We start from the raw sequence: 15,926 nt of genomic DNA, 5'->3' as shown, positions 1-15,926 counted from the left end.
TTCTGTACACAGATGCCAATAATAAAAACATAAGCATAGCATTAGATTCTCAAGGAAAAGATGCCTTTTTCCCATTACATCATAAGGCAAGTAGAAGCTTCTCACAGCACTCTGTAATCTAACCATACCTATAACTGGTAATAGTACTTGAGAACAAGTATGAAAAGCAGTCAAGTGGTTACCATTACAATCTCTCTCTGGTACTTACTAGTGTTGGAGAATTCTGATCTGGCCAAAAAGATTCTGGAACAGGCCAATGACCTATAGGAACCCCCGTTTTAGGATTCGGTCTGACATATATGAGCCTATGGCAGCTGTGCCAAGGCTGAGGTCCGAAAGGCCTTGATACGTCTGGCTGCCCATCTATAGTGAAGAAATTAAGGCAAAGAAAGCAAGTATCATTAAGGGGGAAAAAGCATAAAAAGTTAAATTATGTCCATTTACTGAAGTTAATAAAAATGTCTTAATACTTGTTCAATTCTGGACTTTCCTGTTTTTCTTCAATGGTAGAATAGCATCACAACTGCTGAACATTTGGATTAGATTCAAGTTCACTAAGAGTAAAGTCTGAATTACAACTGTAAGGTCAGCAGCAGAAAGGAGCTCCCACGCTACTCTGCGAGCCGGTCAGAACATGTAGAAGTACCCGACGGTGAATGCTTGCTCAGTGAGTGCTGCGTCCCCGCCAGACAGTAAGAACAGACACCCACTTGCTTCATCATGCTAAGCTGAGCGCACGCTAGGTTAAGTGCTGCTAAATGAGGATTTCCTCAAGATCATCAACTAAAACCTAACAACTAAAAACAAAATTTAATATGCAAATCCATATTGAAAGCACCTGCCTGTAATCTAAAACAATCCTAGCAAAATAGCAATTCTCTTGAACAGGTCAGTAAACATTTGCTCAGTGCCCAACTCTAAGGGTACTATGAAAATAATTTCTCAGTAAATACATTCCATGTCTAACCATTCAATTTAAAGTCTTTTTAAATCAGACACAGTGATGCACGTAATCTCAGCATGTTCTCCTCCCTCCCTTTAAACCCCCGAGGGCACCACTTCTTCTGTCTCCACCACCTTTCTTCTCCCCCAGGTACCCACTCTGGTGCACCACCTCGGCCAACTGTCTGATGACCTCCTAACTGCTGTGAGCTGCGCCCTACAACGCACAGGGTCCCAAGAGTAAGCTGTCCATTGGCTCCATGGTAACTCCTCATACCCTCTGGCTGACATGAATAATTCACGATCACAGAACATTACAATAAAGCCAAGTCGGGTCTAGCTAGCGTTTAAAGAATCGAGTTTAATGGCAAAGGCTGGCTCCTCATTTTTGGAACCACACAAACCATTTAGTTCTGGACAGTCTGATCCTGAGAAAAATGTTGCTGAGGAATTCAATGACCACCTTGGGCCGAACGCTCTTGTGAGCCGAGGAACGTCAGCGGGGAGGCAACGCTGCAGTACTGTAAAGACGGGGCTGCTGGCCTACAGACGCTCACAAAGGTTTCTGGCTTTTAAAAATGTCAGGCAAAGACCGATCAGTATGAAAAGGGACACCACCGGTCCGCCGCCAGGCCCCCTTCACGTTCCCTCCATCCTCCCTGTCCACCCACAGCCATGCCATCACTTTGATGACTGCATGGCCCCGTCATAGTGACGTCTCAGTTCTAGTCTGAGGAAGACACAAAGCAGTTCAGAGAGTCTGTAGAGAAGAGCGGCAGTACCTTCTACAGGGGAAGGGTCTGGTCCTGCTTTCTCAAAGTTTATCACCACCCCACTCTGCACTTTCTGCACCAAGGACTCCAGGCACTGGTTAAGCATTCTTGGGGAGCACACAGAGTACGAGCGCCCTGAGATGAAAAACAAAGTGGGCACGTTAGTTGCACAAGTTCCCCCACTGATCGGGGAAGGACCGCAGTGGGTTTTCTGACAGGACTGATCGACAAAAGCTCAATGCTAAAGTTTAACTTATTTCATTATCATTATGGAAGAATAAACAAAAATAGTTATTTTCAATCAACCAACAATTTCATTTTGTGAGAGTCTAAGTTTTCCCTTCTAATTATAGGTATATGGAAAATAGAAATCTTGGTATAAACAAACCACAGTGAAAAAACTGCACATATATAAAATACTGTGTATGTATATTGTACATCATATAAAATATGACTTAAAATATATGTATAAACATTTTTCTCCAACTGTTATCAATATAATTTATCTTTAATATACACAGAACATCTAGTAACTAACCACCAAAATTTTACTCCTGCTTAACAGAAGTATTTTTATCTATCCTTTAATATACAGATGATAGCAGAGACTTTTCTGAATTTCATTTGACTTACATATTTGGGAAATACTATCTTAAATGAATTTCCCTTTTGTGTATTTTAACCTATACAATTTTTAGTTCAGAAGCATTAAATATACTAGTGATTAAGAAGAAAAAATACTAGTGAGAGGATCTCTTAGACAGGGATCTTCAATAAATCTATCTAGACCTGTGCTGTTGATGGCTATTAAGGACTTGAAGTATGGCTAGTTCAAACTGAGATGTACAGTAAGTATGATATGTACACCTGACTTTGTAGACTTAATATAAGTTAAAAAAACTCATTAATTTTAAATATAAAATTAACATTGAAATATTTTTATTAATTTTAAAAAGATACTGAAATTAATTTCACCTGTTTCTTTTTAACATGACTACAAAATTTATTACATATGTAACTACACCATATCATATTTCTGTTATATGTGCTGATCTAGACCAATGTTGAAAACCTTGAGAACTAAAACTCAATCTTAAAAAAGATCTGTGTTATCTGCTATAAGCTCAATATGGAAAAGTCCTACTCTTTTACAAATTTAACCAATTATTTCCAAGCACAGCTATAACATTAATTGGACATATTGAATTACTCACCTCAATTTATACTCAACATGGACATGCTAAAGCCTACCAGAAGGACACCGGGCAGCCACGCGATTCAAACCCTGAGCGGGCCTTGCTGAGAGTGGCGGGCGCAGCTGACGACAGCTCACCCGTACGTGGCTGTGGCGGCGACGGCCACGGTCAGAGAGACATCACAATTACGGAATGTCTGCAGCCTGACACTATTCTAATCACTTCACTGTATTAATTTATTTAATCATAGGGACAATCACACAGGTTACTTTCTCTATTTTACAAGCAAGAAAATGGAAGCACAGCAAGGTTAACTATCCATCCATGTTGGCTTCGTGCCTGCAGGACTCAAACCTTCAGGGCACTGAAACCCACATGCTGGGTATTCCTTGTTCCCTGGGAATCATGATGTTAATTCGAAGTCAATATTTAAAACAGAATGTCTATATGGAGTCACACTTACTTGAAAGAATTGGTAAATTACACTACTTTTTGAGCCAATTTAAACTTATACACAACGCAATAAATAAAAACTTAAAAAAAAAGATTTTAGGTATAAATTGTGGCAATTCTCTCTACTACCCTAGCCTGTGTCATCATAACTTACTTGATTAGGAAAATATAAGTTATGACCTTACTATGAAATAAAATGACTAACAAAGATTTTTTTATGACAAAGAGAAAATAAATGAGACACTTAGCAAATAAAAATCCATTAATTATTTTCCAAGTTAAAGAGGAAATAGCAAATTTTGCCACTTTGCAAAGTGAGCCATACCTTATGTAGTTTCTCTTACTCTCTATGTCAAAACTCACCCCTCGGAATGTATGACACTACACACGGAAGCATAAAGTTTCTCCAGCCACTAATTACATTTCTGAGAAAAGCACACACCCTCTCAAATCAAGAAGCCGGCTCACTGGGGTTCTGTACAGTCCACCAAAAAAATCAGGCTGGAGGTACTTGAGTCTGAAGGCAGGGAAGTCAAACAACTGTCCCGTGGATGTCTACCAGGTCAGCATTTCCGTGAGGTGAAGAGACAAGAGAACACTCCAAGTCGGGCAATCGTCCTTACACAGACTGAGGACATTAATTTAGAAAAATCTTACAGTTTTTATAAAATGCTTCTTTCCTCAATACATCCACCAATGTTTTCTGATTTGCTACCATCCCTGCGCCTCCCCACCCTTCTCCCCAGTGCACGCATCCATCTCAGTCCATGGCACGGCCGTTCACCCCCACCTATTCTGGCCAAATGAGTCAGGCGGGACCCAGCCTTGCCGCCTTCTCCCTCAGCACCGTCGCCCCTGCTTCTCCTCCGCACCAGGGTGCCTCCCACCACCTCCAGACCCAGAAGCACTCTCATCGCTCACTAGTCGCTCTGCTTCCGATTCTTGCCACTTTACAGTAATTCTCATCAGCTGGAGTGACCTTTCAGGCATAGAAACCAGATGCCAACTCCTATAAAAAGCCTTTCAATGGTTTCTCATCACACTTGGAAAATAGAAATCATTTCATATGGCCCAAAGGCTCCTCTCCATATGTGGCCCTTTCCTGTCTCTCTAAGCCCACCTGTTACCCTCTGTTTCCTGTGTAAGCTCCTGCTGTATCACTCCCGTCGCTCCAAAAAGGAAGGCATGTTCCTTCCTTTACCACTTCCTCTGCCTGCGTCTTTGCACGGTTTACTCCATCATTCACGTCTCCGCTCAAAGTGAACTACGCTTCCTTGGTGACCGTTTCACAACAGAGACAAATGTCGAATCATCATGCTGAATATGGAAAACCCACGTATGTGCATAATGTATAATTACATCTTCATTAAAAAAATAGAGCATCGATGAACATGCTGTAACAGTAATTTTTAAAAGGTTAATATTTTTAAGACCAAATCAGGGCTGTTCTCATAACTATTCAAACAAGTGACTTTAATTTCAAGGTTAGAGATACGCAAATATACTTTGCAAAAGAGTATTTTATTTACTTCCTTAGACAAGTAGAAGAATCTCTAAAGATAAGCAATATTGTAAATTGAGTCAAACTGGGGCAAGTATATCCTTTACGTTTATGGTTAAAAAAAAGTCACCCTCTAACAATAATAATAAAGGGAGAAATGTGGGATTCACATATAAATCAAGTATAAAAATCAAATGAATATTCATATTTGACCTGACTGTTTATAGTTCATAATGAGTGATCAAAACCAAAAGTTTCTGTGATGAATGCTCTTGTACTGTTCACCATGTAAGAACTTATTCACTACGTAAGAATTTGTTCATGTAAGAACTTGTTCGTTATGCTTCAGAAGATTGGAGACTGACGAGAATTAGGCTGGGGGTGGATTAATGATTGTGCATTGAGCATTGACTCCCCTATACAGAATTTTATTGTTGTTAACAACCATTTGATCAATAAATATGAAAGATGACCTCTCGAAAAAAAAAAAAAAAGTCACCCTCTCAGAAGACTTCCCCAGGTTACTTAATGCTCTGCCTCAAGTACCTCTCTACATTCCTGCCCTACTATTCTTCACAGTAAAATAGCACTCCCTAAAATAGTATTATTTATTCACTTTACATGATTTATCTGTCAGTCCAAAAACGTAAGCTTTCTGTCTGTTGTTCCTGCTGTATTCCCAGCGTACGAACAGTTATATAGAGGGGTTACTTATTAACTATCTGATACTCATTAATTATGTGGTAATTAAGTAACTGGTAAGAAAAGAAAAATACATGCAATGACAGTTATACAATTTATTAGAAAGTATACATAGAAATTCTAACAAAATATTAATTATTCTGGCAACACAGGCGAATTCCAATTTTTCCTTAGCAAAAAATCAGTCTATACTGAGAAAAATGTACACACACTGTTCTAATCATTAAGTTCAGAAACACACGTGAACCGTCAGCAATGACTATGTATTTGGGTCATGCAATACCAGTTCAGTTAGCTTTTCTGTTCTTTCTACTTTTCTGTCGTTTTATCCTCAAGACTTTCCTTAGCAAACATTCTTCTGAAATAAAGAAGACACATCACTTAGACAGATGAACAGGTGTGCGGCATAAAGGCACCTTCCCGTTTTGCTTGCATGAACATGAAAAGCAGCACGTACACGCATCAGGGGGGACTCGGGGTGTGTGCGTGGAAAGCTTCCTGATTTCTTAGTCAAGTAAAGTATCCGGGTCCCCAAAAGATACTCCTAAGGGTGACTTTGGAATCTTGGGCTCTAGAGATGTTACAAAGACTAAACAGAAGAGCTGGCATAGTACACTGCCCAGAGGCAGGAACACTGACTGCTGTGATGACCCGGGTCTCTTTAGACCCTCTCTGATTTCACTACTCAGTTCATTCCACACAGTGAGTATTCTTTTCTTTGAATACTTGAATCAACAATATTCAAGTATTGTTGATATAAATATTCTTGATTCTAGAAGAAAAAACTTATAGTACATACAGTCTCATTAACTTCTTCATAATTCTTAAGTTCAAACCAAGAAAGTAAGGAATTTCCAATGTGAAAATGTTTAAATTATAGCCTCAAAGCCCTTCTTCAATCTGTTAAAAATCCTAGAATTAAAAAAAAAAATATCAGGATTTTAACAAGTGGGTCAGTTCAAGGCTGAAAATTAAAATTTCCATAAAAATGTGCATCTGCCCACAGAAACAATTAGTGTTTTCACTAAAAACAGTATCTATGCACAGGGAATTGTTAGTGAATTTTCAAATTTAAATGATAGAAAGGTGCTCGCTTTAAAAATATATGAATAAACCTTTTTTTTCTTTTGTAAATTAAATTACGAAGGCATTAGAGTTCACCAGGAAGGACTTCTATAAAACAGGAACATATAATAATGTGGATAGCAGCTTCCTAACTTACCCATATCACATACTGTGGACGATACTCTGTGACTTTTGCAGATTTCTAAACCCCACAGAATTTTAGAAGAAAGGCCCCTAAAATACTAACTAGACCTTATGCTTTTCCTAACTGACGTGGCTGGCAACAATGGACTCCTAATAGAGCAACAACTGTGTCTGAGACAGTCACAGCCCCTGGCACAGGTGAAACAGTGGTACGCAGACACAAGATGCATAGTCGCTACTGAAGCTCTAAGCTTGGAACAGTGCTTGGCACAGAGCAGGCACTCAGTACACACCCACGTGAACCTGACCAGCCCGTCAGCCGATCCCCATTATGGACATTGACTGTCTACTGCACACTGTTTCAAAAGCATCATTACTATCCACTTAGCTGCTGACTACTTGGACCAGCTGGCTAAGTCCACAATGCATGTTTCCTCTGACCTATACAGCCTAGCTAGTGTCCTCTCTGCCTCTGGGAAAAACTGTGCTTAACCAGGCATTAATAGATAATGAGATGTTCTCAAAACATGTATCACAGAAAATAATTCTACGGCGCTCGCAAATCATTGGTAAGATTTCTAGATAAGAAAGAAACTTTAACTTCAAATACCAGCATTTTCTGTATGAGTAGAAAAATATGACCATTCTTTATCAGGTCCAATAGTACTCATGCTACTCAAATCAGATCACGAGCCTTCATCAGTGTAGTTTTAAAACCATACATGTCTGCTACCTCCTAATACCAGGTTGTTAAGCAAAAACACAGTTTTTGAAAGTACCTTTGAAAACACTCGGGCTGCTTTCAGTCACTCACAGATGAACTACTGCGCACAGAAACTTACCGCCTGTCACCTCGCACATGGGCGTGATGGCAGAGTCGTCGAGAGGCACGCCGGCCAAGGGCTCTGGGTCCCCCGAAGCGGTGCCCGGCAGCCGCAGCACCAACGCGAAGAGCCTCTGGTCCCAGCGGAAAGGCTCCTTGGTCAGCTCACTCCCGGGCAGAGGGGAGGTAAGAGGTAAATGGAGCTGAAAGTAACGGGGGAAACCAGTAAGACTCTCTGCACACTCTTTTTCCCCAAAAGCCACATTAATTATACTTACATTAAAACGACATCACAAATCTATTACTCAAAAACAAGCTCAAGAACAAAAAGCTTGCGCAGGTACAGCTAGAACCGCACGAGATATGATCACATCGATTGTCTCAGGCTTTACTCTGAAGACCTCAGCTGAAAATGATCCTTCTCTTTACTGCTTTCCAGGTTTCAATTCAACTATCCAACAGGTGTTGGACTGCTTCCAAATAAATCATTTCATTTAATCATTAAAACAACACTATGATAAATACCTTAATATTCCAATTTTCTGGATTTTAAAAAAATGTGTCTCAGAGAGAATAAATGTTTTAGTCTCCTGGTCCAAGTCAGTCCCCCTCCTATTTTACCACAGAACCTCAAACACCTCCACAGTTAGTAATTTTAAATAGGCTTCATTTTAGACGAAACATATGTTCCCAAAGCATTTGAATTAAAGTTAATTTTGGCACTCTATTTACATATTAAATGTGTTAAAGGTAACGATTCTTACCACATCTGAGTAACAGCTGAGAGTTTTTAGATTTTTTTTACAGTGTGTTTTTAAATAGATGTCTCTCCCCATCCCAATCAGACCTGCTAAATCAGAATCTAAGATCCTTAAGAACCTTGAAGAAATACAGATGGCCAACAGGCACACGAAAAGATGCTCCATATCGCTAATCCTCAGGGAAATGCAAATCAAACCCACAATGAGGTATCACCTCACACTAGTCTGAATGGCCACCACTCAAAAGATGAGAAATAACATGCTAGAGAGGATATGAAGAAAGGGGGACCCTCCTGCACTGTTGGTGGGAATGTAAATTGGGGCAACCACTGTGGAAAGCAGTATGGAGGTTCCTCAACAAACTAAAAATAGAAATATCATTCAATCCAGTAATTCCACTTATGGAATTTACCCGAAGAAAATAAAATCCCTGATTCAAAAAAACATATGCACCCCTATATTTATCACCACCCTATTTGCAATAGCCAAGATATGGAAGCAATCTACGTGTCTGTTAACAGATGAATGGATAAAAAAATGTGGTACATACACACAGTGGAATACTATTTAGCCATAAAAGGAAAGAAATCCTTCCATTTGCAACAACATGGACTTAGAGGGTATTACACTCAGTGAAAAAAGCCAGGCAGAGAAAGACAAATACCATATAACTTCACTTATTTGTGGAATATAAAAACAAAGCAAAACAGAAGGAACAAAACAGCATTAGACTCACAGACACTGATTAGGGATAGTGGGTACCAAGGGGGAGGGACTGGGGTGGGTCAGGGGGAGTATGAAGGGGGTAAAGGGGCACAAAAATTCTCAGTCACAATATAAGTTGGTCATGGGGATGGTAGTGCAGCATGGAGAATATAGCCAAAGATTCTGTGACACCCTGCAGACAGTAACCACACTAGTGGGGGTGACGGTTTAATAATATGAGTAACTGCTGAACCACTGTGCTGTCCATCTGAAACCCATATAAGATCATACATCAACAATACTTCAATTAAAAAAAAGAGATCCTGAAAAACTTTAAAAAGCTTTAAGGTGATCCGAATTGGCACCTTTGTGCCAACAGAACAGGATTATTAAAAGAACCCGCACATCGATCTTGGCTCAACTGAATGACCTGGGGCAACCAGGGGGAGTGGGTCTCCCGGCAGAACAGGAAGCCCAGACAGCAAGAGGAAAGAGGAAGGGAAGTGGGGGGAGGCTGGACCTGGGCCGAATCGGCCTTCAGTCCTCGGACCAGTTTACAGGGACGCTGGGGACACAGGATCACGTCCACCGCAAGGGAGCAACAGCCAAATCCAGAGTGCGGGACACCCTGTCCTTTAGGACAGATGACTGGTTTCTCCAATAAATCAATGGCATGAAAAAGGAAAGAGTGGGGAATGGGGAGGGTTGGGGGAACTGTTAAGGAATTTGAGACAAATCAATCAAAAGCAAAGACTTTTGAGACAACTGAGAAAATTAAGATGTTACTGGAATTATTAATATTTTTACATATGATGATATGGTGCTTAGGAAAATAAAAATCCTTATCACTTACAAAATTTTTCAAAGTAACAATAAAGCCCAGGATCACCATACTAGGGGACTCATTTATACGAATATTGGAGTTTCCTTAAAACATAGAACACACTTTAAAATTATCACTTCTAATTACCCATCAGTTTATTTTGTCATAATCCAAGATGTAATTGTACTGTTTACAGCCTTTCTATTTCTCACCTCAGAGTCATGAACTTGATAAATTAAGGCCTGAAGTCTTCCCACACCGACTTAAGACTTAAATTTCTTCACTGACTTACATTAAACCATTTTTTAAAAAAAATTCTGTTCTAAGAGCTCCCAGCGGAGCCCTGCTGACCTGACGCCTCTCCCGAAAGGCCGCAAGGCTCCTGGAGCAGCGCCCCCCCTCCGGCGCCGACCCCGCTGCCAGCACAGGCCAGAGGCCAGAGGCGGGAGGCGGCGGGGATGCTGAAGAGGCCCGGGCCGGAGTGTTCTCGGAGGAAGGCTCTCTGGCCTCAGAGGCTGGGGGCAGCTTGCCAGCTCAGGACCTCCAGCCCTTGCCGCCCTGGGCACGGCCTGCCAGAGGGGAGAACGCAAGCGGGGTCCCTTCACGGCCTTTGCTCCAGGCCAACCATCTTTGTGCTTGGGAAGCACGACCACCAGGAAGGAGCCTGGTCACTTTATAAGATCACAGAAACATCAAGGCGCCAGCGGCACCGGTGGAAAGGGTCTCACTGTTAGCGCAGCTGCCGGGGTAACAGACGTGTGGGACTGTCTGGGATTCCAGTGGGCACAGGCAGGGCACAGCCTCATGTGAAGTTGGGGGCATGGCGGTGGGGGACCCCAACTACACACACACAACACTAATCAGGGAATGATAAGCATCTACAATGGAGACAATAAACAATGAAATATTATGTATTTCAAAATAGTATACCTTTGGCATAAAATACTAGATCCAGAACGTATTTCAAATAAAACAAACAAAAAACCAAGAAGGGTCACAAGCATACTTCACATGCAGCTATATCAATTTTATAAACTTGTCCAATTTTTATTCATTTTTCTACTTATTATTATTTCTCCTTCCCCGTATCACTACCATTCTCTCTTATCACCAACAAAGGGAAAAAAAATCCCCCGTAGCTGAAATGCGTTAGTGAAATAGGCAGGCAACAGGGACAGGGAAAAGATAAAAGCCTGGAGGAGAAGTATTCTTCGGAGGGCTGAATTTCTCCAAATCTAAAATCTACAGTTGAAATTCCAGCAATGTCTTAAAATCACAGAGAGGTCTTTCTGAGTATATGAACTTTGAGAATCAAAGCAATTGCACATAAATCAAGTAGAAAAATACAAAATTAACCATCAGAAAAATGTGCAATAAATATGAAGGGAATTCCCAAAGTGAAAGATGGGCAAAGAAAACAAAAAGAGGACATCCATAGAGCCTGTAAGTCTGTGGAATGATGCTTAAATACATTAATCATGAGATAATACAAATTAAAATACCAGTGAGATGCCATTTCACACATATCACATTAGCAAAACATGAGTCTGCAATACCGCACAGTGACTAGCACACACAGCAACGTGCGCTCTTCAACACTGCCACAGAGCAGTGCCTGGAGGTGATGCTATCCGGTACAGAGAATGGGCACGCCCGGGGGCCCCACAGTGCCACCTCCAGATGCCCATCTGCACTCACAAGAAGCGGTGGAAAAGAGCACTGTCTCTAGCAGTATTTGAAGCAGAGGAAAACTGGAAACTACCAAGGGAATCGGTGAGCTGTGATCTGTTCACAAACCAGAGCTGAAATGAATGAACTGCATCTCTAATATCCAACATCAATAGATCTCAAAACGTTTTCAAGGATAGCGTATTTTTTAGATAGTCTAACGCACATATAGTCACACACCCGTAAGAGAGCGTGAATCAAGAACGTGCAGATAAATGGGTTTTCACAAGCTGAGTGCTCTCATGGAACTAGCACTCACATCAAGAAACAGAACCTTACTAATTTATGTCCCCTCCAGTCACTACCTCTCTCCAACTGATTAGTTTTGCCTGATTTGGAACTTTATATACACGGAATCATAGAGTAGGGTCTCTGGTTTATGGCCTCTTTCATTCCATATTATGGAAGTGAGATTCATCCATACTGTTGCAAGTAAGTGTAGATTACTCATCCCCATTGTCATTTAATGCGTGTGTTTGTGTGGACATACTATAATTTATCCAGTTTTTATTGTTAGGCGTTTGGGTTGTTTCTAGCATGACTATGAAATCACAGTTCACATCTCTACAGCACATGTACGTGCACTTGACACATTTACTTTTATCCGATGCTATCAGCTCCCCAGCAGCTGTACCAATTCATACTCCCACTGCTGTGTGCAAGGACGAGCTGCTCTGAACACCCTCGCCTTATCGGCTGTCTTCTTCATTTTAGCCATTTTGGTGTGTGTGCAGTGGTGCCTCGGTGGGATTTTCGTTGCCTCGGTATCTGTGGAAGCTGAACCCCTCTCATACGTTTCTTGGCCACTTCACTGCACTCTTTCGTGAAGCGCCTGTTAAGTCTCCTGCCTACTTTTTTAAAGACCGAGTCACCTGGTTTTTATGAATTTGAAGGAGTATGTTCCAGATAAGTGCTTTGCTGGGTAAACCTTCTCCCACTCTGTGACTCTCTCATTATTTCAGTGATATTTCTTGATAAACAGAATGTTATCTTAATATTATTTTTTTCTTTCATGTTAGTATTGTGTGTCCTCAAAACATAAAATTATCCTTTTATGTTTTCTTCTAAACTTTCATTGTTTTACCACTTACATTTAAACCTGAAATACATCTGGAATTGTGTGTTACATGAGACATGGGTGAAGGTAGGTTTTTCCCTCAAATGGATATCCAACTGACAAAACACCATTAATTGAAAAAACCATCCTTCCTCTGTGGCTCTGAAATGTCACCTTTTTTTCCTATATTGGGGGACTATATACAAGTGTTAAGTCTATTTCTGGATTAAAACCAGTATTAGAAGAAAAAGGCAAGACACAAAATGATATACAGAGAATAGCACCCATATACATTGTTAAATAATTACTTACGGTAGTTTTTTTTATGTATAACATGCACATTTTGTAAAAGTAAGAAAACATGAGCGGGAAGGCTACACAACAAATTCATCACGTAATGTTTGCTTCCAGGGTGGGGACGCCGGAGGGAAGAAACACTGACTAGGAGAACAAAGGAAAAGATGCCTTACCTATCTGCAATGTTGTTTCATCCAGAAATTTTTTTAAATTCACAAAAAAAAAGAACAAAACTAAGCCAATATGGCAGAAATATTTTATCACTTATTCTTATCCAAGATAATTAGGATATATTAATTGTCAAAAGCCAGTAAGTTATTTCCTCAATAATTATCTATACTGCTTGTGTCATTATTTTAATTTTATATAAAATTAAAGACAAGAAAACTTCATACATTCCTTAACTAAATAAAAGACAGATTAGATAGATATATCACTAACCCCAAAGCGCAGACATTTATAAGGATTCTGACAGAGTTCTACTTTATCAGTTATTAAAATATACTGCAAGAGGGTAGAATATTTCCTGAAAATTATGCATGCTTTCACTCATTTATTTTGTATGCACCTACCAAATATCAAGCATGTCTAGGTGCTGGGGATCTAAAGATGCACAATAAAATATGGCCCCACTACTTGATGAGCTCCGAAGAAAGGGATCATGGTCCCCGTGGAATCTGTAACATGTTTAAGGATAAGCTAACAAACAGAAAGAAGAAAATGGAAAGTCATGGTATTGGCTAGCAAGATATTAGTGTCTAAGGTGATGATGCTAAAAAAATTAAGTCATTAAAGACAATTACATAGTAGTTACTATTACATGGCAGACATTATTCTAAACCCTTTATGTCTATTAATTCATTTAATCCACAAAACAAACAAGTGAGACGGGCACGATCAGAATTCCTCTTTGCAAATGGCAAGAACTGAGGCAAGAGTCTCGGCTCCTTGCTGGAAGCTCTGCACCAGATGCTGAGTAAACAGAATTCACACCCAGGCGCCTGGGCCCCGGTGCTGCGCGCTGCAATGCTGCATTAACCTGCTTAACCGTTACTGGAACTGCAATCTGCCATTAAAAAAAAAAAAGTGTTACGATATCAGTATTAAAAAGAAACTAAGTCTATTAAATGGAAAAGAGAAAAACTTAATTATAAAAATAATCACTTTTAGAAGAACGTTAAATCATGTTTTTGAATCAATCTAGTGATTCTAAGCCACTAATTATGTTTTATAAAGCACAGTGCAATGCTTTTCCCCCAGTCACTCTCTCATCTGATGGAAAAAGAGATACCTTCTCCCTCTTGCTGCTCTCTCTCAACTCTCAAACACACGGGCAGCAGCAGCAGAAATGACCAGCAACAGCAGCCAGCATAATGAGCAGTTGCTATGTGCCCAGCACCATCCCAAGCTCTTCATGAAATGTTTACAGTGGACCGGTGGGGCAGGCGCCACTATCAGCCTAACGCAGAGCCGAGCTGTAATGTAAGACTGTGTGCCAGGAGACATCTGTTTGAAGAATACATACCAGAAAGCCCTGCTTGTAACCAAGTTCAGAGCATCCAAGGGGACCCCAAATTCTAAGAATTGGATAAACCATGTGTAACTCAGTAATATGATAATTTTCCCATAAGTATGACATTATTGGTCTTTATAACATCACACTTGGTAAAAAGCTTCAGTCTAATGGACTAATAAGCAAAGAAAAAGAGCGTGTATCCGAAGTCAACCTTTACTTGAATACCACTGCGGTCTTCCGGTGACTCTAGCTTTCAGAATCATCTGGGTAGCTGACAGGAAGTGTAGCTCCAGGGTGTATTTCAGGAGACTCCCATTTTCCTTCTTTCCTTTGGAGATCTATCTTTCCACCCTTTCACCTCTGAGTGAAACGTCTTGAACTTCTTTATAAAGAATTAAGAATGATTTCTCCATAGGTATAAAAAGAAAGGGGGCAGATGGTTCAGATCCTAATTATTCATGACTTTGCTAAGACTGGACTAACGCTCACCTTAAATTTTAATTTAGTTACTTACTCACTGAGTACCTACCATAAGCATGGCATTATCTCAGAATTTAGCTAAGGATTACACCAAGCCAGAGAAGCACGACTTGAGCTGTTTTAGCAGCCTCTTACTATTTTTTAATGTGCAGAATGTAAAAAATAAGTAAAAGTCAGCACAGTGAAAAAAGATAAAAGAAATTAATTTTTAAACGCATCTGTAATTCAGGAACCAAATAGATTTCTCCTGGCATAAAACCCCACCGGCCCCTGGATGACGGTCCCACCGAGCTGCCCGAGCCGCAGCACGGCTCCCCCACTGGGGCGATCCCAGTCACACGCCCTTGGACGGCTGCGCTCCCACCCCCAGCTGGAAGGGCCTGTGCACCGGCCGCTCACCCCCCAGCGCGGGAGGAGCCCTGGCTCTCGTCTCATCAAGTGACGGAGACCTGAGGTCGCTCCCAGTGCGCAGCCTGAAGGAGGTGCACAGACCAGAGGGGTAGACGGGGGTCCGCAACCCGAGCACACACACCTGCATCCTGCTGTCAAGGACCCCACCCCGCACACATACAGGCGTGGACATGTGCAGACACACACACACCCGTGGTACCGTCTGCAAAGGGTCAAAGAACTGGGCAGTCTCACCTCCAGAGCTGCGAGCGTGGCTCTGTCCCCGGGTACAGAAGCAGCTAACGTCGAAGGCCCTTATACGTGCCCCCAGAGATACAAGCTGTAAAGCCTGCCTGACGCCGGGGCAGCACGCGGAGAAGCCTTTCCATATGCTGAGACATGACTCCCCCATCCAGCCCCGTGTGCAACACTCACGATGAGAATTTGCACACTTACCTCCCCTGAGGCCCACACAGAATGTGACCTTACAGACTCGTGCCTTCTTCAGAGATACAAAGACCATGACCACAGACTATTTCTTGCAAAAAGGTTCTACCTCACAACACCAAA

General features: G+C 41.1%; 1 protein-coding gene across 2 annotated transcripts in view; it reads right to left on the bottom strand.

Annotated features, from left to right (window-relative positions):
* The window catches only part of INTS6 (integrator complex subunit 6), an 80,110-nt gene that overhangs the window by 20,841 nt on the left and 43,343 nt on the right, over positions 1-15,926 (bottom strand). For both annotated transcript variants that reach the window (XM_037011664.2, XM_073230050.1), the window contains exons 6-8: positions 7,619-7,802; positions 1,725-1,850; positions 209-363 (exon numbers count right to left, since the gene is read on the bottom strand). In XM_037011664.2, the coding sequence (XP_036867559.1) occupies positions 209-363; positions 1,725-1,850; positions 7,619-7,802 (465 nt within the window). The remainder of the gene's footprint in view (positions 1-208; positions 364-1,724; positions 1,851-7,618; positions 7,803-15,926) is intronic.

The sequence above is a fragment of the Manis javanica genome, chromosome 1, assembly GCF_040802235.1.
Source record: "Manis javanica isolate MJ-LG chromosome 1, MJ_LKY, whole genome shotgun sequence".
Lineage (NCBI taxonomy): Eukaryota > Metazoa > Chordata > Mammalia > Pholidota > Manidae > Manis > Manis javanica.
Note: the sequence above shows the minus strand (reverse complement) of the source record. Positions and strands in the feature narration are given on the sequence as shown.